This window comes from Pseudopodoces humilis, chromosome 5, assembly GCF_049639895.1.
Source record: "Pseudopodoces humilis isolate 2021_Gansu_Grassland_sample_001 chromosome 5, ASM4963989v1, whole genome shotgun sequence".
NCBI classification, from domain to species: domain Eukaryota; kingdom Metazoa; phylum Chordata; class Aves; order Passeriformes; family Paridae; genus Pseudopodoces; species Pseudopodoces humilis.
This window is the reverse complement of record NC_142204.1, coordinates 72,854,235-72,876,812: the sequence shown is the minus strand read 5'-3', so window position 1 is coordinate 72,876,812 and position 22,578 is coordinate 72,854,235. Positions and strand designations below refer to the sequence as shown.

Sequence of the window (22,578 nt, the reverse complement as noted above, 5' to 3'; positions counted from 1 at the left end):
AGTGTGTCCCTGCTCCGAGGGTATCCGAGTGTGTCCCTGCTCCGAGGGTATCCGAGGGTATCCCAGCTCCGAGTGTGTCCCTGCTCCGAGTGTGTCCCGGCTCCGAGGGTATCCGAGTGTGTCCCTGCTCCGAGTGTGTCCCTGCTCCGAGGGTATCCCTGCTCCGAGGGTATCCCTGCTCCGAGTGTGTCCCTGCTCCGAGTGTGTCCCGGCTCCGAGGGTATCCGAGTGTGTCCCTGCTCCGAGTGTGTCCCTGCTCCGAGGGTATCCGAGTGTGTCCCTGCTCCGAGTGTGTCCCTGCTCCGAGGGTATCCGAGTGTGTCCCTGCTCCGAGTGTGTCCCGGCTCCGAGGGTAGCGGCTGCTCTCTGTTCCAGGGCGGAGGGCGGCAGGAGGAGAGGGAACATGGGACACCTGACCCGCATCGCCAACGCCGTGGTGCACAACATGGAGAAGGGACCCATGCAGGCCCAGATCAGTGACTTCATCAAAGGTACCGCCTGCTCCTCCTCCTCCTCTTCCTCCTCTTCCTCCTCCAGCTCCCCCTCACTGCTCTCCAGGGAAAAAACCCCTTGGGAGCTCCTGGAAGGACTCCCTGCAGGTATTTCCTCGAGATCCTTTCCACTGGAAAGGATTCCCGGGGAAATGCCGCACTATCCCATCACTGAAAGCATGGTGAGACCCCGTCTGGCTGCTCTGGGTTTTCACAGTGGGGTTAGGATTGGGCACTGGGAGATGTCCCTGCCGTGGTGGGGGGCACTGGGGGGGTCTGGGGTCCCTTCCCACCCAACCATTCCATGACTCCGTGACACCTCTGAGGAAGGAAACTCGGGGTTAAATGTCCCCAGCAGCCACAGACCCATCAGCTGATCAGGGATGTTCCCAGGCTGTGTCCATCCTCACTGGATCCACTGGGAGAACTGGTTTTTCCCCGAGGTTTGGGTGGGAGGAAGGAAGATTTTCCATTTTCCACATTGTCCATCCCCTCTGCTCCGCCCCTGCCGGGCAGTGACGATCTGAGGGCACAATCCTCTCTTTTCTCCTTGTGTTATTTCTCCATTCCCTTTCCTCCACCCTCAGGTTCTGCTCCCCTTGGGGCTCCCCGGTGTGCTGGGATGGGAGGGAAGGGAGGGAAGGGAGGGATGGAAGGGATCGGAGGGATGGAAGGGATGGGAGGGATGGGAGGGAAGGGAGGGATGGAAGGGATGGGAGGGATGGGAGGGATGGGAGGGAAGGAAGGGAAGGCAGGGATGGGAGGGATGGAAGGGATGGGAGGGATGGGAGGGATGGGAGGGAAGGGAGGGATGGAAGGGAAGGCAGGGATGGGAGGGATGGGAGAGGGAAGGGAGAGAAGGGAAGGCAGGGATGGGAGGGATGGTAGGGAAGGGAGGGATGGGAGAGGGAAGGGAGGGAAGGGAGGGATGGGAGGGATGGTAGGGAAGGGAGAGATGGGAGGGAAGGCAGGGATGGGAGGGATGGGAGAGGGAAGGCAGGGATGGGAGGGATGAGAGAGGGATGGGAGAGAAGGGAAGGCAGGGATGGGAGAGGGAAGGGAGAGATGGGAGGGGGATGGCAGGGAAGGGCCCCCCAGTCCCGGGAGAAAAGGGAAGACCCAGGCACACCTGGAGCCCCGCTCGGGGTGGTTGTTCCCAGCAGGGTGAGAGAAGCTGGGAGTCCTTGGGCCAGGTGAGTCCCCAGGGAGCTGAGAACAGCCGAATCCCATGGTTCCTGTGTTCCTCTCGTTCCAGAGCTGCCTGAGGACTGCAGGGGCAGGTGGGAGAGTTTTGTGGAGGAGACGCTGACGGAGACGAACCGGAGAAACACGGTGGATTTGGTGAGTCGGTCCCTGCAGTGCCTGCTGGGCTTCCCCTAACAGAAGAAAGGGATACTCCTGGTTTTCCTTTTTCCCTTGTTTTGCTGAAGAACGCTTCAGGACAGAGTAGAAATCATTTCCATGAACCTGTTCCATAATGGTCCTTCAGCAGAGCTGATCCGTGGTGCTGAGCTGCTCCCTGGGGTTCCTTGGGGCAGCTCCTGCCTGGGCAGGACTTTGGGCTTTGGTGGAGTTGAAACGTGGGAGCTTTTCCAGCTTTCCCAGGTTCCCTGACTGGTTTGTGCTTTCCCAGGTGAGCACCCACCACCTGCACTCCTCCAGCGAGGATGAGGACATTGAAAGCGCTTTTCCCAACGAGCTCACTCTCCAACAGGTGAGTTGGGAACGTCCTCACTACTCCCAGAAACTCAGTGCTGCGGCTGTCCTCGGTCCATCCTGCTGTGGAGCAGCTTCCCGAGCTCTGCTCCGTGTGTTCAGCTCCTCTGGGATTTCCCAGGGCAGTTCCATGGGCTGGGATCCTCCCGGGAGCAGCTCAGGAGGGATCGGGGCGGGAATCGCAGAGCTGCCCTGCCCTGGCAGGGTCGGGATGAGGATTCCACACATTTCCCTGGCACTTCAGCGCTTTCCTGGGGGAGCTGTTTCCTCACAGCCCCACTGTTCCTGGAGTTCTGTCTCTGGACACCCTAATGATGGATTTCTGGGATCCCTTCCCAGGCCTTCTCCGAGTACCAGATCCAGCAGATGACGGCAAATTTCGCGGATCAGTTCGGCTTCAACGACGAGGAGTTTGCCGACCAGGATGACAACATCAAGTGAGTCTGGGGGCTTTGGTGACACCAAATGAGTCTGGGGGCTTTGGTGACAACATCAAATGAGTCTGGGGGTGTTTGGTGACAACACCAAATGAGTCTGGGGGTGTTTGGTGACAACACCAAATGAGTCTGGGGGCTTTGGTGACACCAAATGAGTCTGGGGGCTTTGGTGACACCAAATGAGTCTGGGGGTGTTTGGTGACACCAAATGAGTCTGGGGGCTTTGGTGGCACCAAATGAGTCTGGGGGCTTTGGTGACAACACCAAATGAGTCTGGGGGCTTTGGTGACCCCAAATGAGTCTGGGGGCTTTGGTGACAACACCAAATGAGTCTGGGGGTGTTTGGTGACAACACCAAATGAGTCTGGGGGCTTTGGTGACACCAAATGAGTCTGGGGGCTTTGGTGACCCCAAATGAGTCTGGGGGTGTTTGGTGGCACCAAATGAGTCTGGGGGTGTTTGGTGACACCAAATGAGTCTGGGGGTGTTTGGTGACCCCAAATGAGTCTGGGGGTGTTTGGTGACAACACCAAATGAGTCTGGGGGTGTTTGGTGACACCAAATGAGTCTGGGGGTGTTTGGTGACAACACCAAATGAGTCTGGGGGTGTTTGGTGACACCAAATGAGTCTGGGGGTGTTTGGTGACCCCAAATGAGTCTGGGGGTGTTTGGTGACCCCAAATGAGTCTGGGGGTGTTTGGTGACCCCAAGTGAGTCTGGGGGCTTTGGTGACAACACCAAATGAGTCTGGGGGTGTTTGGTGACAACACCAAATGAGTCTGGGGGTGTTTGGTGACACCAAATGAGTCTGGGGGCTTTGGTGACACCAAATGAGTCTGGGGGTGTTTGGTGACCCCAAATGAGTCTGGGGGCTTTGGTGACACCAAATGAGTCTGGGGGTGTTTGGTGACACCAAATGAGTCTGGGGGCTTTGGTGGCACCAAATGAGTCTGGGGGTGTTTGGTGGCACCAAATGAGTCTGGGGGCTTTGGTGACACCAAATGAGTCTGGGGGTGTTTGGTGACAACACCAAATGAGTCTGGGGGTGTTTGGTGACACCAAATGAGTCTGGGGGTGTTTGGTGACCCCAAATGAGTCTGGGGGTGTTTGGTGACCCCAAATGAGTCTGGGGGCTTTGGTGACACCAAATGAGTCTGGGGGTGTTTGGTGACACCAAATGAGTCTGGGGGTGTTTGGTGACAACACCAAATGAGTCTGGGGGCTTTGGTGACACCAAATGAGTCTGGGGGTGTTTGGTGACCCCAAATGAGTCTGGGGGTGTTTGGTGACCCCAAATGAGTCTGGGGGTGTTTGGTGACAACACCAAATGAGTCTGGGGGTGTTTGGTGACCCCAAATGAGTCTGGGGGCTTTGGTGACCCCAAATGAGTCTGGGGGCTTCGGTGACAACATCAAATGAGTCTGGGGGTGTTTGGTGACACCAAATGAGTCTGGGGGTGTTTGGTGACAACACCAAATGAGTCTGGGGGTGTTTGGTGACAACATCAAATGAGTCTGGGGGCTTTGGTGACACCAAATGAGTCTGGGGGTGTTTGGTGACACCAAATGAGTCTGGGGGTGTTTGGTGACAACACCAAATGAGTCTGGGGGCTTTGGTGACAACACCAAATGAGTCTGGGGGTGTTTGGTGACAACACCAAATGAGTCTGGGGGTGTTTGGTGACAACATCAAATGAGTCTGGGGGCTTTGGTGACACCAAATGAGTCTGGGGGTGTTTGGTGACCCCAAATGAGTCTGGGGGTGTTTGGTGACAACACCAAATGAGTCTGGGGGTGTTTGGTGACCCCAAATGAGTCTGGGGGTGTTTGGTGACACCACCAAATGAGTCTGGGGGTGTTTGGTGACCCCAAATGAGTCTGGGGGTGTTTGGTGACCCCAAATGAGTCTGGGGGTGTTTGGTGACACCACCAAATGAGTCTGGGGGTGTTTGGTGACACCAAATGAGTCTGGGGGTGTTTGGTGACAACACCAAATGAGTCTGGGGGTGTTTGGTGACAACACCAAATGAGTCTGGGGGTGTTTGGTGACCCCAAATGAGTCTGGGGGTGTTTGGTGACAACACCAAATGAGTCTGGGGGTGTTTGGTGACCCCAAATGAGTCTGGGGGTGTTTGGAGCCTCCTTGTCCCTCCTCTGCTTGGAAACAGCTCCTGGTTTCCCAGGAGCGCAGCCCGAGCTCTGAGCCAGGTGGAGAAGCGAGACATTCTCTCGTTTTGAAGAGGGATATTTGAAATAAAGCAGCCCTGGTTTGGAAGGAGTCCAAAGGCAAAGGCTGGGAACCAGCTCTGGGCAGTTACACAGATCTTTTCCAAGGAATTCCATCCCTGTTGGGATGAGAAGAGAGGGGACAGAGCTGTGGTGCTTCCATGGACGTGCAGCTCCTGAGGAAGGGAGCAGGGATGATGAGGAGCAGTTCAGGGAGACGGGGAAAAGGGGGTTCAGTGTCACACAACGTGCTGAAAGCTCGGGATTCACTGCTTTTACACAATTCCTTCAATCCCATTAAAGCTGCAGCTCATCCTCTCTCCTTGGAAATGCACCTGGCACTGGGATTATCCCAGTTACGGACACAGCAGTGCTCCAGGGGATCCCAGTGCCAGTTATGGGACCAGTTACAGACAGAGCAGTGCTCCAGGGGATCCCAGTGCCAGTTATGGGACCAGTTACAGACACAGCTCCAGGGGATCCCAGTGCCAGTTATGGGACCAGTTACAGACACAGCTCCAGGGGATCCCAGTGCCAGTTATGGGACCAGTTACAGACACAGCTCCAGGGGATCCCAGTGCCAGTTATGGGACCAGTTACAGACACAGCTCCAGGGGATCCCAGTGCCAGTTATGGGACCAGTTACAGACAGAGCTCCAGGGGATCCCAGTGCCAGTTATGGGACCAGTTACAGACACAGCTCCAGGGGATCCCAGTGCCAGTTATGGGACCAGTTACAGACACAGCTCCAGGGGATCCCAGTGCCAGTTATGGGACCAGTTACAGACACAGCTCCAGGGGATCCCAGTGCCAGTTATGGGACCAGTTACAGACACAGCTCCAGGGGATCCCAGTGCTCCTGGGTTTTTCTCCATCCCAGGAATTCCTTGGGATCCAAGGCAGCACCTCTGCCCTTCCCATCCAGGGGTTTTTCCTGGGCCGCAGAGACATCAGAAACTTGATAAGGCCAAAAAGTTCCAGGAGAGAATCAGAGTTGAATTGAACAGAAATTATTCAGTTCCACACATAATTAAAAAAAAAAAACAAAAACCTAAAAATATAAACTAAAATAATAAAATAAAATAAAAATAAATAAACTAAAATAATAAAATAAGATATAAAATAAACTAAAATAATAAAATAAACTAAAATAATAAAATAAACTAAAAATAAGTAAAATAAAATATAAATAAACTAAAATAATAAAATAAACTAAAATAATAAACTAAAATATAAATAATCTAAAATAATAAAATAAACTAAAATAATAAAATAAACTAAAATAAAAATAAACTAAAATAAAATAAAAATAAATAAAGATAATAAAATAAATTAAAATAATAAACTAAAATAAAAATAAATAAACTAAAATAATAAAATAAATTAAAATAATAAACTAAAATAAAAATAAACTAAAATAAAATAAAAATAAATAAACTAAACTAATAAAATAAATTAAAATAATAAAATAAAATAAATAAACTAAAATAATAAAATAAACTAAAATAAAAATAAACTAAAATAAAATAAAAACAAACTAAAATAATAAAATAATTTAAAATAATAAAATAAAATAAAAATAAACTAAAATAATAATATAAACTAAAATAGTAAAATAAACTAAAATAAAAATAAAATAATAAAATAAAATAAATAAACTAAAATAAAAATAAAATAAAATAATAAAATAAAATACAAAATAAAATAAGATAAATAAACTAAAATAATAAAATAAACTAAAATAAAAATAAACTAAAATAAAATAAAAATAAATAAACTAAAATAAAATAAAATAAAAACAAATAAACTAAAATAATAAAATAAACTAAAATAGTAAAATAAACTAAAATAAAAATAAAATAATAAAATAAAATATAAAGTAAAATAAAATAAAATAAAATAAAATAAAATAAAATAAAGTAAAATAAAATAAAATAAAATAAAATAAAATAAAATAAAATAAAATAAAATAGACTTTTGACTGCTGTCAAACACAGCCCCATGTGAGTGAGGGACAGGGAGGAGTTAAATCCCCGAGGAGCTGCCCCAGGAGCCTTGTGCCTGGTGCAGAATGGAGCTGGAAAAAGTCTGTCCCTGGGATGTTGTGGCTCTGTTTGTGGCTGGAAAAGAAGAATGTCCTGCAAAACCTGGAATATTCTGGGAGTGGTGCTCACTGCCAGCTGTTTCCAGCTGTTGGACACTGGGCTGGAAGTGAGCTGGAATATTTCAGGGGTACCAGTCACGGTTCAGTGTCCCTGGCACTGCAGCAGGATCGAGCTGGAGAGTCTTTCAAAGAAAAAACACTGGAAAAGCTGCAGATCCATGAGTGGGGGGAGTGAACTCTTCCTGCATCCAAACGCCGGGAATTGGGAATTTCTGGGCCTGCAGCACCCTCTGCTATTCCTACCAGGGGCTCCTCTGGATTGGACTGGGAATTGGGTCATCCTGGGATATTCACAGTGCAGTCACACCTCGGGCTTTGAGCCACTGCTGCACTGAGATTCACAGAATCCCAAAATCCCTGGGGCTGGAAAAGCCCTCCCAGCCCATCCAGTGCCAGCTGTGCCCGATGCCCACCTTGTCCCCTGAGTGCCACCTCCAGGAATTCCCTGGGCACCTCCAGGGATGGGCACTGCAAACCTCCCTGGGCACTTCCAGGGCCTGACCCCCTTTCCATGGGGAAATTCCTGCTGCTGCCCACCCTGAGCCTGTCCTGGCCCATCCTGAGCCTGTCCTGGCCCACCCTGAGCCTGTCCTGGCCCATCCTGAGCCTGTCCTGGCCCAGCCTGAGCCTGTCCTGGCCCACCCTGAGCCTGTCCTGGCCCACCCTGAGCCTGTCCTGGCCCAGCCTGAGCCTGTCCTGGCCCACCCTGAGCCTGTCCTGGCCCACCTGACCCTTTCCTGTCCCACCCTGAGCCTGTCCTGGCCCACCCTGAGCCTGTCCTGGCCCACCCTGAGCCTGTCCTGGCCCATCCTGAGCCTGTCCTGGCCCATCCTGAGCCTGTCCTGGCCCAGCCTGAGCCTGTCCTGTCCCACCCTGAGCCTGTCCTGGCCCATCCTGAGCCTGTCCTGGCCCATCCTGAGCCTGTCCTGGCCCACCCTGAGCCTGTCCTGGCCCATCCTGAGCCTGTCCTGGCCCAGCCTGAGGCCGTTCCCTCTCCTCCTGTCCCTGTTCCTGGCAGCACAGCCCCCGGCTGTCCCCGGGAAGCCCCTCCAGAGCCCCCCTGCCATGGGCAGGGAATGTTCCGGGCTGGAATGACCCTTCCCTCAGCGAGGGGAGCCAGGGGCAGGAGTGGCTGTGCAGGGATCCCAGCCCAGGAGTGGCTCTGGGGCTGCTGCTCTCCCCTGGGGAAGCTCCTCGGAGCCGTCCCTGAGGCTCTTCCTCCTCCTCCCTCCCAGCGCTCCCTTCGACCGCATCGCCGAGATCAACTTCAACATCGACGCCGACGACGACAGCGTGAGTGGGGATGTGGGATTGTGCTGGGATAAATGTGCCTCTGGAAAAGTGCTGCTTGCATTCTGAGAGCAAAGGCTGGGGGGCTTTGGCCAGTGCAGAGGGGCTGGAGAGAACCCTCAGGGGCTCCTGCAGGAAATGTTCCCTCTGAGGCAGCACCCCTGGCACAGAGGGAATCTTCCTTCCTCCCTGCAGTGCCAGTCTGTTCTTAGAATCGGGGAATCCCGGGATGGTTTGGGATGGAAGGGACCCCCGAGCCCCCCCAGTGCCCCCCTGCCATGGCAGGGACACCTCCCACTGGCCCAGGCTGCTCCCAGCCCCAGGCTCCAGCCTGGCCTTGGCCACTGCCAGGGATCCAGGGGCAGCCACAGCTGCTCTGGCAATTCCAGCCCAGCCAGCAATTCCCAATTCCCAATTCCCAACATCCAGCCCTGTCCTCTGGCACTGGGAGCCATTCCCTGGCTCCTGGCCCTGCAGCCCTGTCCCAGTCCCTCTGCAGCTCTCCTGGAGCCCCTTCAGGCCCTGCAGGGGCTCTGAGCTCTCCCTGGACCCTTCTCCTCTCCAGGGGAACATTCCCAGCTCTCCTGGAGCCCCTTCAGGCCCTGGAACGTTCTGGAAGCTCTCCCTGGACCCTTCTCCTCTCCAGGGGAACATTCCCAGCTCTCCTGGAGCCCCTTCAGGCTCTGGAACGTTCTGGAAGCTCTCCCTGGATCCTTCTCCTCTCCAGGGGAACATTCCCAGCTCTCCTGGAGCCCCTTCAGGCTCTGGAACGTTCTGGAAGCTCTCCCTGGACCCTTCTCCTCTCCAGGGGAACATTCCCAGCTCTTGCAGCTTTAGATCATCTTTCCAGACTCAGATTAGGGAAGCACAGGCAGAGATGGATTTCTCATGGATCTAAACATTGCCAGGCTGTTCCTGGCCTTTCCTGCTCTATTCCCCAAAGGGAGGCAGCAGCAGGGCTGTGGCGATCCCGGGTGATCCCAGCTCCTGAGCAGAGCCGGGTTTGCTCAGCCCTGAGCCTGGGTTTAATAAATGAGTGTGTTCAGAGAAGGTGTGCAGTGATTCCTGTGGTCCTGCAGCCCAACGCCTCCCTGTTCGAGGCCTGCTGCAACGAGCGCATCCAGCAGTTCGACGACAACGAGGAGGAGGAGGACATCTGGGAGGAGAAGGAGATCTCCTACGCAACCCAGGTCAAGTCCAGGACACGGTAAGGTGAAAGCAGAACCCTGATTTTCCCCCTGGAGCTGGGAATCTGCACATTGCAGCCCGGGCCAGGAGGAATTCCTTGGGTTTTGTGTCATTTTGGGGCTGTGGGGTTTTATCTCCCTGCCACTTGTGCTGGGGGTTCTCCTGAGCTGGAGACAGATCCAGTTAAAGCGAATTCATTAACAATGGGAACACCTAATTAATGAATCTTCCATCAGACACGTTGAAAACCCCCACCCTTAGTGTTAAACACTTGGAATTTGCTCCTTCCCTCATCCTTGGAGAGGAGGAGGAGGAGGAGGAGGAGGAGGAGGAGGAGGAGGAGGAGGAGGAGGAGGAGGTGAGCCTGAGGGGAGTGGGCAGAACATTCTCAGAACGTTCAAATCAGAAAAGTGAGAACAAGAGGCCTCCCAGGGGCATCTCAGGCTTTGAAATAATTTTCCATCCCTTTGATAGAGCCACTCATTAGATAAAGTTATTTCCATCATTCCCAATCTGAGATGTGATCAGAGGAGACAGGGAAAACGTCCAAGACCTGGCCGTGTCCCTGCCGAGCATCAGCAGCCTCAGCCCCCCTGGCTGGGCGCTGCTTTGTGTTTGTGTGCTGTGCCCAGCCCTGGCTCTGCCCTGCACCTCCAGGGAACCGTGACACCAAAGCCCCGGGCAAGCTGGGGGAACCCCTGAGCACCCACGATTGCCCCGAGCAACTGGGGGAAATATTTTGGGAGAAACAACCCTGGGAAAGGCTCTGGGCTGCTTCCCCCGGGACAGGGAGGAGGAGCTGAGCCATGCGGGCGTGGCTCATTCCCGGTTCCCCTTCAGGTTTGGAGCGTCGCAGACGTCGGAGAGCTCCAGGAGTGACCTGGAGAACGGGGACCACGACGGCAGCGTGGACTCGGAGGAGGAGGAGGAGCAGCGGCCGCCCCCCTCCCCGCACAAGGGCAGCGCCCCGGAGAGGAAGGAGTCGGGCTCCTCCCAAGGTAACGGCTTTGGAAACACATCCCTGGAGCTCAGAACATCCCTGGAGCCCAGAACATCCCTAGAGCACATCCCTGGAGCTCAGAACATCCCTGGAGCCCAGAACATCCCTAGAGCACATCCCTGGAGCTCAGCACATCCTGGAGCCCAGAACATCCCTGGAGCTCAGAACATCCCTGGAGCCCAGAACATCCCTGGAGCTCAGAACATCCCTGGAGCCCAGAACATCCCTGGAGCTCAGGGGATCCCTGGAGCCCAGCACATCCCTGGAGCTCAGGGGATCCCTGGAGCTCAGCACATCCCTGGAGCTCAGCACATCCCTGGAGCTCAGAACATCCCTGGAGCCCAGAACATCCCTGGAGCTCAGAACATCCCTGGAGCCCAGAACATCCCTGCAGCCCAGCACATCCCTAGAGCACATCCCTGGAGCTCAGGGGATCCCTGGAGCTCAGGGGATCCCTGGAGCCCAGAACATCCCTGGAGCCCAGCACATCCCCCTGGAGCTCAGAACATCCCTGCAGCCCAGCACATCCCTAGAGCACATCCCTGGAGCTCAGCACATCCCTGGAGCTCAGAACATCCCTGGAGCCCAGAACATCCCTGGAGCCCAGAACATCCCTGGCACCCCAGGCTGTGCTCTCCACAGGGGCTGGCTGTCCCAGGGCTGTCCCCAGGTGTCCCCAGGGCTGTCCCCAGCTGTCCCCAGCTGTCCCCAGGGCTGTCCCCAGCTGTCCCCAGGGCTGTCCCCAGCTGTCCCCAGGGCTGTCCCCAGCTGTCCCCAGGGCTGTCCCAGGGCTGTCCCCAGGTGTCCCCAGCTGTCCCCAGCTGTCTGGCTGGCACCCCAGGCTGTTCTCTCCGCAGGGGCTGTCCCCAGCTGTCCCCAGGGCTGTCCCCAGGGCTGTCCCCAGGGCTGTCCCCAGGGCTGTCCCCAGCTGTCCCCAGGGCTGTCCCCAGGGCTGTCCACAGCTGTCCACAGCTGTCCCCAGCTGTCTGGCTGGCACCCCAGGCTGTTCTCTCCGCAGGGGCTGTCCCCAGGTGTCCCCAGCTATCCCCAGGTGTCCCCAGCTATCCCCAGGGCTGTCCCCAGGGCTGTCCCCAGGGCTGTCCCCAGCTGTCCCCAGCTGTCTGGCTGGCACCCCAGGCTGTTCTCTCCGCAGGGGCTGTCCCCAGGTGTCCCCAGCTATCCCCAGGGCTGTCCCCAGCTGTCCCCAGGGCTGTCCCCAGGGCTGTCCCCAGCTGTCCCCAGCTGTCCCCAGCTGTCCCCAGCTGTCCCCAGCTGTCTGGCTGGCACCCCAGGCTGTTCTCTCCGCAGGGGCTGTCCCCAGGGCTGTCCCCAGGGCTGTCCCCAGCTGTCCCCAGCTGTCCCCAGCTGTCTGGCTGGCACCCCAGGCTGTTCTCTCCGCAGGGGCTGGCTGGACGGCCGTGTTCGAGCCCGCGAGCCCCGCGCCGCCCGTGGCCATGGACGTTGGCTCCAGCGTGTGGGACTCGGCCGCCCCGCAGAGCAGCGCCCCGGAGGAGAAGGGCTGGGCCAAGTTCACAGACTTCCAGCCTTTCTGCTGGTAAGAACCACGGAATTCCAGCTCCCCTGGGGCTTGGGAACGGGGGAATATCTGGGGTACATTCTGATGGTGTGCCTGCCTCTAATCCCTTCCTCTTCCTCTTTTATTGTTTGATGCTGGGGCTCCGTCGTGCTTCCCGCTGCTTCCCAGTGCTCCTGCCTGGGGCTGGGACACAGCCCCGCTCCCTGTGTCCTCCTGGGGTGCAAAACCAGCAAATAAGGCTTAGAGAAGTTCAGAACATGGATGGGAAGGAAGAGCAGGGCCGGTGACTGCTCCTGGGGCCCTCGGGAGGCTCTGGGCTGATCCTGGCTCCGTGCTCAGGGCTTTTCCCTCCGCAGCTCCGAGTCCGGGCCTCGCTGCAGCTCCCCCGTGGACCCCGAGAGCGGCGGCAGCGACAGGAGCCCGGCACAGGGCCAGGACAAGAACTGTGAGTGACACAGAGCCCCGCTCGGGCTGCTCCAGCTCTGCAGGGAGCACCTGGGCAGGGCAAGCCCCGAGGCTTCCCTGCGGCATCAGCGCGCCAAGCACAGGCAGAAATCCCCAGGGTTTGCTGGGACAGGGAAGAAGGGATGGAGATGAGTTGGAGCTGATATCACAGGGACACTTCACTCATCCCCGGAGGTGTCCCAGGCCAGGCTGGATGGGCTTGGAGCGCTCTGGGGCAGCGGAAGTTGTCCCCACCCGTGGTGGCACCGGGTGGGCTTTGGGCTCCTTCCCAGGCGGGCCACAGTTCCCAGACCACCCGTGGTGGCTGTCGGGCCCGCGGGGCTGTTGCAGGGAGCGTTCCCGAGGTTCCAGCCCGGGCTGTTCCTCCCGCAGGCAGCGCTGCCGCTCCCTGTGCGTGGAACGCGTGCGGGACGCGCAAGGCGCCGCTGGGGGCCCTGGACAGCAGCTCCTCGGGCAGCTCCGACAGCGACGACGACGACGACGACAAGGCCAAGGCTGGCACGGAAAGCACGGCGCAGGAGCCCGGCAAGGACAGGGCGGCTCGCACCAGGTGGGTGGGAAGGGATCTCCCGGGGCTGGGACGGCCCCTGGGATGGCCCCGTGTGCTCCCAGTGTCCCCTGTCCCATGGGAGAGCAGGTCCTGCCCCTGGGGTGGCACAGGGCTCTGAGGGATGGATTTAGCACAGGGTTATTGCAAGGGGTGGTGGGGGCTCCTTTGGGTCACTGCAGTGTCACAGGAGCCTCTGTCCCTGTCCTTTGGGTCACTGCAGTGTCACAGGAGCCTCTGTCCCTGTCCTTTGGGTCATTTCAGTGTCACAGGAGCCTCTGTCCCTGTCCTTTGGGTCACTGCAGTGTCACAGGAGCCTCTGTCCCTGTCCTTTGGGTCACTGCAGTGTCACAGGATCACCTCTGTCCCTGTCCTTTGGGTCACTGCAGTGTCACAGGATCACCTCTGTCCCTGTCCTTTGGGTCACTGCAGTGTCACAGGAGCCTCTGTCCCCGTCCTTTGGGTCACTGCAGTGTCACAGGATCACCTCTGTCCCTGTCCTTTGGGCCACTGCAGTGTCACAGGAGCCTCTGTCCCTGTCCTTTGGGTCATTTCAGTGTCACAGGATCACCTCTGTCCCTGTCCTTTGGGTCACTGCAGTGTCACAGGAGCCTCTGTCCCTGTCCTTTGGGTCACTGCAGTGTCACAGGATCACCTCTGTCCCTGTCCTTTGGGTCACTGCAGTGTCACAGGAGCCTCTGTCCCTGTCCTTTGGGTCACTGCAGTGTCACAGGATCACCTCTGTCCCTGTCCTTTGGGTCACTGCAGTGTCACAGGATCACCTCTGTCCCTGTCCTTTGGGTCATTTCAGTGTCACAGGAGCCTCTGTCCCTGTCCTTTGGGTCATTTCAGTGTCACAGGAGCCTCTGTCCCTGTCCTTTGGGCCACTGCAGTGTCACAGGAGCCTCTGTCCCTGTCCTTTGGGTCATTTCAGTGTCACAGGATCACCTCTGTCCCTGTCCTTTGGGTCACTGCAGTGTCACAGGAGCCTCTGTCCCTGTCCTTTGGGTCACTGCAGTGTCACAGGATCACCTCTGTCCCTGTCCTTTGGGTCACTGCAGTGTCACAGGAGCCTCTGTCCCTGTCCTTTGGGTCACTGCAGTGTCACAGGATCACCTCTGTCCCTGTCCTTTGGGTCACTGCAGTGTCACAGGATCACCTCTGTCCCTGTCCTTTGGGTCATTTCAGTGTCACAGGAGCCTCTGTCCTTGTCCTTTGGGTCACTGCAGTGTGTCCCTGTCCTTTGGGTCATTTCAGTGTCACAGGATCACCTCTGTCCCTGTCCTTTGGGTCACTGCAGTGTCACAGGAGCCTCTGTCCCTGTCCTTTGGGTCACTGCAGTGTGTCCCTGTCCTTTGGGTCACTGCAGTGTCACAGGATCACCTCTGTCCCTGATGAGGGATCCAGGCCCAGGGCAGGGTCCGGGTGGGACCCCTTGGAAAAGCGGAGGCTCCCCTGGGATCCCCCTGCAGCCATGGGGGGAGGCTTTAAGCCAGGCTCTCGTTTTCCCCTGGGTGTCAAACCAATAATCAATGATGAAAGCGCCAGGAGAGGCTGGAGCAGAGCCAGGCCTTGGGCAGGTCTGTAGGAATTGGATCCTCAATCCAGCCTTCAGTCCTGGGGCAGCTGCTGCCCTGCCCAGATCCTGCTGCATCCGTGCAGATTTCTAACATTCCGAGGTTTTTCCTCATACTTTTCCATGGATTTCCTCGTGTTTGTCACCCGCCCCGGGGTTTGTTCCCTTCAGCCGTGGCTGGTGACAGTTCGGGGTCATCCCTGGCAGCAGCAGCAGCTCCTGGGGGCTGCGGAACCGCTGGGATTGCAGAATTCCCTGGAATTGGGGCAGAGTTATCCCAGGGTCTCTTTGGTTGGAGGCAGCTGGTTCTGAGAGATGCATTAATTAATTGTGATAAATGCATTAATTGTGATAAATGCATTAATTCTGATAAATACAGTTAATTCGGATAAATGCATTAATTCTGATAAATACAGTTAATTTGGATAAATGCATTAATTCTGATAAATACAGTTAATTTGGATAAATGCATTAATTCTGATAAATGCATTAATTCTGATAAATGCATTAATTCTGATAAATACAGTTAATTTGGATAAATGCATTAATTCTGATAAATACAGTTAATTTTGATAAATGCATTAATTTGGATAAATGCATTAATTCTGATAAATACAGTTAATTTGGATAAATGCATTAATTCTGATAAATGCATTAATTCTGATAATTGCATTAATTCTGATAAATACAGTTAATTTGGATAAATACAGTTAATTTGGATAAATGCATTAATTCTGATAAATACAGTTAATTTGGATAAATGCATTAATTCTGATAAATGCATTCTGATAAATGCATTAATTCTGATAAATGCAGTTAATTTGGATAAATGCATTAATTCTGATAAATGCAGTTAATTTGGATAAATGCATTAATTCTGATAAATACAGTTAATTTGGATAAATGCATTAATTCTGATAAATACAGTTAATTTGGATAAATGCATTAATTCTGATAAATACAGTTAATTTGGATAAATGCATTAATTCTGATAAATACAGTTAATTTGGATAAATGCATTAATTCTGATAAATGCATTCTGATAAATGCATTAATTCTGATAAATACAGTTAATTTGGATAAATGCATTAATTCTGATAAATGCATTCTGATAAATGCATTAATTCTGATAAATACAGTTAATTTGGATAATTGCATTAATTCGGATAAATGCAGTTAATTTGGATAAATGCATTAATTCTGATAAATGCATTAATTCTGATAAATGCATTAATTCTGATAAATGCATTAATTCGGATAAATGCAGTTAATTTGGATAAATGCATTAATTCGGATAAATGCAGTTAATTTGGATAAATGCATTAATTCTGATAAATGCAGTTAATTTGGATAAATGCATTAATTCTGATAAATGCAGTTAATTTGGATCCATTTCAGTTTGATAAATGCTTTAATTTTGATAACTGCACTCTGTGTGCCTGGGAACAGCCTGGCTGTGGCTGGGTGGGAAGCAGAAGGTGAGGGAGGGCACAGCTGCTCAGGAACTCAGGTTTTCCTTCTCCTTGTGCCCCTGCAATCCACACAGAGATCTCCAATTCTCCTTGGAGCTGCTCAGGAACTCAGGTTTTCCTTCCCCTTATCCCTGGAATCCACACAGATCTCCAATTCTCCTTGGAGCTGCTCAGGAACTCAGGTTTTCCTTCCCCTTATCCCTGGAATCCACACAGATCTCCAATTCTCCTTGGAGCTGCTCAGGAACTCAGGTTTTCCTTCTCCTTATCCCTGGAATCCACAGAGAGATCTCCAATTCTCCTTGGAGCTGCTCAGGAACTCAGGTTTTCCTTCCCCTTATCCCTGGAATCCACACAGAGATCTCCAATTCTCCTTGGAGCTGCTCAGGAACTCAGGTTTTCCTTCTCCTTGTGCCCCTGGAATCCACACAGAGATCTCCAATTCTCCTTGGAGCTGCTCAGGAACTCAGGTTTTCCTTCCCCTTATCCCTGGAATCCACAGAGAGATCTTGAATTCTCTTTGGAGCTGCTCAGGAGCTCAGGTTTTCCTTCTCCTTGTGCCCCTGCAATCCACACAGAGATCTCCAATTCTCCTTGGAGCTGCTCAGGAGCTCAGGTTTTCCTTCTCCTTATCCCTGGAATCCACAGAGAGATCTCCAATTCTCCTTGGAGCTGCTCAGGAACTCAGGTTTTCCTTCTCCTTGTGCCCCTGGAATCCACACAGAGATCTCCAATTCTCCTTGGAGCTGCTCAGGAACTCAGGTTTTCCTTCCCCTTATCCCTGGAATCCACAGAGAGATCTCAGATTCTCCTTGGAGCTGCTCAGGAACTCAGGTTTTCCTTCTCCTTATCCCTGGAATCCACACAGAGATCTCAGATTCTCCTTGGAGCTGCTCAGGAACTCAGGTTTTCCTTCCCCTTATCCCTGGAATCCACACAGAGATCTCCAATTCTCCTTGGAGCTGCTCAGGAGCTCAGGTTTTCCTTCCCCTTATCCCTGGAATCCACACAGAGATCTCCAATTCTCCTTGGAGCTGCTCAGGAACTCAGGTTTTCCTTCCCCTTATCCCTGGAATCCACAGAGAGATCTCAGATTCTCCTTGGAGCTGCTCAGGAACTCAGGTTTTCCTTCCCCTTATCCCTGGAATCCACAGAGAGATCTCCAATTCTCCTTGGAGCTGCTCAGGAGCTCAGGTTTTCCTTCCCTTTATCCCTGGAATCCACACAGAGATCTCCAATTCTCCTTGGAGCTGCTCAGGAACTCAGGTTTTCCTTCCCCTTATCCCTGGAATCCACACAGAGATCTCCAATTCTCCTTGGAGCTGCTCAGGAACTCAGGTTTTCCTTCCCCTTATCCCTGGAATCCACACAGAGATCTCCAATTCTCCTTGGAGCTGCTCAGGAACTCAGGTTTTCCTTCCCCTTATCCCTGGAATCCACACAGAGATCTCCAATTCTCCTTGGAGCTGCTCAGGAACTCAGGTTTTCCTTCCCCTTATCCCTGGAATCCACACAGAGATCTTGAATTCTCTTTGGAGCTGCTCAGGAACTCAGGTTTTCCTTCCCTTTATCCCTGGAATCCACACAGAGATCTCGAATTCTCTTTGGAGCTGCTCAGGAACTCAGGTTTTCCTTCCCTTTATCCCTGGAATCCACACAGAGATCTCCAATTCTCCTTGGAGCTGCTCAGGAACTCAGGTTTTCCTTCCCTTTATCCCTGGAATCCAGATGTTGGTCTTTTGTCCTTGGAGCTGCCCAGGGCCTCTGTGGATTCTGTGGAATCCAGATGTTGCAGCCCATCCTCCAGATGTTCCACCCTCCGTGAGCCCCATCCCAGCTGCCCCAGTCCAGGAGATGCAGCTCAGGAATCGCTCTCAGCTCCCCAGTGTGGATCCAGCTGCCCAGGGGGGTTTGGGATCCCATCCCTGGGGAGTCAGGGGACAACAGGACATCCCACCAAACTCCTTGTTGTGTCACCCCTGGGGAGTCAGGGGACAACAGGACATCCCACCAAACTCCTTGTTGTGTCACCCCTGGGGAGTCAGGGGACAACAGGACATCCCACCAAACTCCTTGTTGTGTCACCCCTGGGGAGTCAGGGGACAACAGGACATCCCACCAAACTCCTTGTTGTGTCACCCCTGGGTCTGGCCCTGGTCCAGCTCCAGGGAAGGCAGAGAAATTCCCGAGCCCCTGTGGGTGCTCGGGTAACTCTGGAATCCTCCTGCCCTGGAAACTTCAGGGGTTGGGCTTCAGAAGTTTCTCTTTCAGCCATGGAAATGTCAAGCTTTTTGTGTGGGAAGCGACATTCCTGGGAATGCAGCTCCATCCCTGTGTCTCTCCAAGGTGTATTTTGGTACTTCTGAGCAGCTTGTGAGCTCTGGAGGAAAGGGAATGTTTGGATCTCATTATTCCTCATTTTTGTGTTGTTTTTTTTTCAAGAGAAGTGCTCCAGAAATAGAACCTCAGTCTCCAGTCTCTATCACATGTCCAGTTATCCAGCTGGGATTATTTCATTCCATGAAAGCTCCCCTGGAGCCAGTGACAGGATTCCAACTCAGCTTTCCTCCTTTTGGTGGAGGTTTGCTCTGGGAGAGAGGGAGAAGGAATTGTTCTGGATGGAAACTGGGAGGAAAACCATTCCTGGGGCAGCTCATCCTCTGCCTTGGGAGCCAAAAAACGGGATCTGCACAGAAATCCCTTCTCCAGCTGGAAATCTGGATGGCTTTATTCCAAAGGAGAGATTGGGAGGGTTTGTTCTGCAGTTCTCCTTTTCCAGGATTTCAGCTTTGCTTGTCCCTCAGGTGGCACCTCCTGCAGCACCTTCAGCATGTTTGGGTTCTGGACATCCCATCCCTGGGGTTTTTCCTCCATGGGGTTTTAGGATCTGCCCCTAAATCCAGGATTTTCTGGGTGCCCCAGAAGCCTGAGGGGCAGAGCAGGGTCCGTGTCCCAGCAGTGGCAGTGGGAATTGCAGTTTGGGAACTGCCAGACCGGATTTGCAGCAGGAGTTGGGAATTCCTCCCTGGAGGAGCTGTTCTGGTGCGTCCTGTTGGTCTGGGACCTGCCTGTGCCCGCTCTTCTTATTCCCAGTTCATTGCCAGTTCTCATTCCCGACGGGATCTTTAGGCCTTGTGAGGAGGAGAGCTGGGATCTGAGCCCCATTCCAGTGTGAGTTCCATGGACGTGTCCCTGCCCTCTCCCGCAGTGGCTCCGATGGAACGGCCCCGGAGACGCTTCCCGTGGCCGAATCCGCTCCTGCCGGTGCCCCCCGAGCCCGGAGCAGCGCGGCCACGCACACGGACGGGCACCAGAGAGTGGCCACCGCTGTCACAACTGCCACAGAAACGGCCACGAGAGACAGGTGAGGGCAGAAAATCCCGGGATGGTTTGGGAGGGAAGGGACCCCCGAGCCCCCCCAGTGCCCCCCTGCCATGGCAGGGACACCTCCCACTGGCCCAGGCTGCTCCCAGCCCCAGGCTCCAGCCTGGCCTTGGCCACTGCCAGGGATCCAGGGGCAGCCACAGCTGCTCTGGCAATTCCAGCCCAGCCAGCAATTCCCAATTCCCAATTCCCAACATCCAGCCCTGTCCTCTGGCACTGGGAGCCATTCCCTGGCTCCTGGCCCTGCAGCCCTGTCCCAGTCCCTCTGCAGCTCTCCTGGAGCCCCTTCAGGCCCTGCAGGGGCTCTGAGCTCTCCCTGGACCCTTCTCCTCTCCAGGGGAACATTCCCAGCTCTCCTGGAGCCCCTTCAGGCCCTGGAACGTTCTGGAAGCTCTCCCTGGACCCTTCTCCTCTCCAGGGGAACATTCCCAGCTCTCCTGGAGCCCCTTCAGGCTCTGGAACGTTCTGGAAGCTCTCCCTGGACCCTTCTCCTCTCCAGGGGAACATTCCCAGCTCTCCTGGAGCCCCTTCAGGCCCTGCAATGTTCTGGAAGCTCTCCCTGGCCGAACATTCCCAACTCCCAGCCTGTGCTCATAGCAGAGGTGCCCCGTCCCTCTGACCACCTTGGAAGAGGTTGAAACCGGACAGCTTTAAGGTCCCTTCCCACGCAGACCATTCCCCGATTCCACATTGATTTTCCCTGTAACAATCCATGAATTTCCACGTAATAATCCACGGGCGAGTCTCTCGGTGGGGAGCTGAGGACGCTTCACCGGGCAGAAAACACAAAGCAGAGGGAGGAGCTCAGGTCCCAGCATTGCCGGGAGGGGTGGGGGGAGGCTTTGGGAGCGTTCCCGGTGTGGCTGAGGCCGTTCCCGGTGTCCCCGCAGGAGTGAGGAGCCCTTGCCCTGCACCGAAGCCACGTTGAACGGCCCCGCTTGATGGCAGCGCCCCGGGACGTGTGTGAGAGCCAGGCCAGGCTGCTCCCTGGTGATGCAATTTGTCAATTCTTTTTTTTTTTTTTTTTTTTTTTTCTTTTTTTTTTTTTTTCCTTTTTAATTTTATTTTTTAATAAATGCTGCATTGATGAGAGCGAGCTGGCGTTCAGGACCAGACACGCAGATCCAACAGCACCGATCCGTTCGGAAAGACACTCGGCATTGTCGAAATGTAGCATTGAGTTCAGTCCTCACGGGAATGACGGGCTCTTCCCAAGCCTTCTGCCTGATTTCAGTTGTCCCCTTCCCCGTGCCCCTGGTTTTTGTTTTGGATTTGGGGGTTCAGTGCTGTTTTCCCAGTGTTATTGCACACAGTATTCAGCTTCTCTTGGGAAGGTAGCAGGTCCAGCGGCGGCCGGGGCCAGCGCACAAATCCCGCAGCCGTGTGACCAAAGTTCCTGATGGAGCTGTCCTCGGGCAGCCTTTGCACCGCTTTGTAGAGCAATAAAGCCTTACCAGAAACATTTCACAGCAGAGGAGGAATGCCAACACTTCCACGGGAGGGAGCAGGGAGGGCTTGCGTTTGGGCAGGGCCGAGGCCGGGCTTGTCCCCAGCCGGAGCTCGGCTGTCCCGGGGTGTCCCTGAATCCCAGCGCTGGACTCCTGCTGGATCGGGGCAGGATCTGGGCTGGGCCACGGGCGGCTTCTCCTGCCCGTGTCCGTGTTGGCCCACGAGGAGGTGACCAGGGCTTTGCTGGCTCTTTGGAAACTGAATTAATGTATTTGCAAATGATGATGGAAATCCTTTTTTCTGTTTGTTTTGTTCTGTTTTTTAAAGTTTTTAATGGATGCAGGAACAGCAACACTTTTGCACTTTGTACCTGGCGATGGCAGCGTCGGAAGGGACACGGCTGCCCGGGGAGGGGACACCCAGGTCCCTCGGGGCCGTGGGAGAGCGGGGCCAGGTGAGGGGAGCACCTGGAGCTGGGATGAATGGAATGAATGAACGCGATGCTGTGCCGCTTCCAGGCTCCCAGCTCAGTGCCAGCCCGGCCTGGGGGCACTGCCGGGGGCACTGCGGGGCAGCCGAGCTGGAACTCCCCCCCCGTGGGATCCTGGAAACTCCTCCCTTTGGAGTGAAGGCTGGAGCTCGGCACAGGGGGCAGCCAGCTGCTCTGGATGCATTCCTGGGGTGCATTCCTGCCTTCCCACCCGGGCTCTGCCGGGAGGGGAACGGGGTGGCTCCCAGAGCGAGGTTACTGTCCCCCAGTTCCGTGGGAATCAGATGGTGCTGGGCTCTCCTTCTTGAAGTTTTCACTCGCTCTGTGTAATTTAAAATTAATAATTTAAAGTTAATTGCACTGGGAGGGAAAAAAACCAATCTCACTTTGTGCTTTGCTTTCCCCGCTTGGTGTTCAGGGATCAGTCCCGCTCCAGCCAGGACTCTCAGGCAGGATCGGTGGTTTTGAGGTCCTGATTGGAGACACATTAAAGTCTTAATTTTTCCAAGGATTGGTGCTAGAGTTCTGCTGGATATCGGCTTCCCTTGGGGCGTTCTCGGGGCTGATTCCATGGAAGCTGAAGGATCCATGTGCTGGTACAGCCTGGCTGGGTCCTGGGGGATGCTTTTCCAGCCTGTTCCCGGTGCCGTGTGGGATCGGCTGGAGCGTTGCTGTGGCTGGGATCCCTTCCCGAGGGTCTCCAGGGGATGGGGCTGTCCGTGCCTTCCGCTGCAATTCCAGCCTGGCATTCCTCAGCTTCGGCTCCCTGAGTGTCAGTGAGAGCTTTAATAATAACCATTCTATTAATAATAATAATTATAATAATAATAATAATAATAATACTAATATCCTTGGCCATGTCCTGATCGGAACACAGCTCCTTACTGGGCTGATTTATTCCTTAGTGCTGAGACACATCTCTGGGGCTGGCTCAGAGCTGGGGAGATGCACAAATCCCATGGGTTTGGTGCCTGTGGATGATCCCTCCACGGCTGGGATTGAGGCTCTCACTTCTTCCACCTCTCCCCTCCCCTGGGGTTGTTCCTCCCGGCAGCCGGGGCTGCTCCAGAACCGCCTCCTGCTGCCCGGGCTCCGAGCGGAGCCGGCTCCTGGCCTGGCTCCCGTGGTCCTGTGGGGAAACCGGGAA

The 22,578-nt window shown here is 54.1% G+C and overlaps 1 protein-coding gene across 2 annotated transcripts in view; it reads left to right on the top strand.

Moving 5' to 3' along the window:
- The window catches only part of PPP6R2 (protein phosphatase 6 regulatory subunit 2), an 84,197-nt gene extending 62,258 nt beyond the window's left edge, over nt 1-21,939 (top strand). The window contains exons 13-24 of one of the 2 annotated variants that reach the window (XM_005533795.3): nt 376-491; nt 1,747-1,832; nt 2,125-2,205; nt 2,547-2,644; nt 8,269-8,326; nt 9,403-9,530; nt 10,352-10,509; nt 11,913-12,066; nt 12,405-12,493; nt 12,886-13,063; nt 19,317-19,472; nt 20,383-21,939. In XM_005533795.3, the coding sequence (XP_005533852.2) occupies nt 376-491; nt 1,747-1,832; nt 2,125-2,205; nt 2,547-2,644; nt 8,269-8,326; nt 9,403-9,530; nt 10,352-10,509; nt 11,913-12,066; nt 12,405-12,493; nt 12,886-13,063; nt 19,317-19,472; nt 20,383-20,434 (1,354 nt within the window). In that variant the 3' untranslated portion in view covers nt 20,435-21,939. Of the gene's footprint in view, nt 1-375; nt 492-1,746; nt 1,833-2,124; nt 2,206-2,546; nt 2,645-8,268; nt 8,327-9,402; nt 9,531-10,351; nt 10,510-11,912; nt 12,067-12,404; nt 12,494-12,885; nt 13,064-19,237; nt 19,473-20,382 lie in introns of those variants that run through there. The other variant, XM_014262275.2, reaches the window with a different exon arrangement.
- The last annotated feature ends 639 nt before the right edge of the window (nt 21,940-22,578 follow it).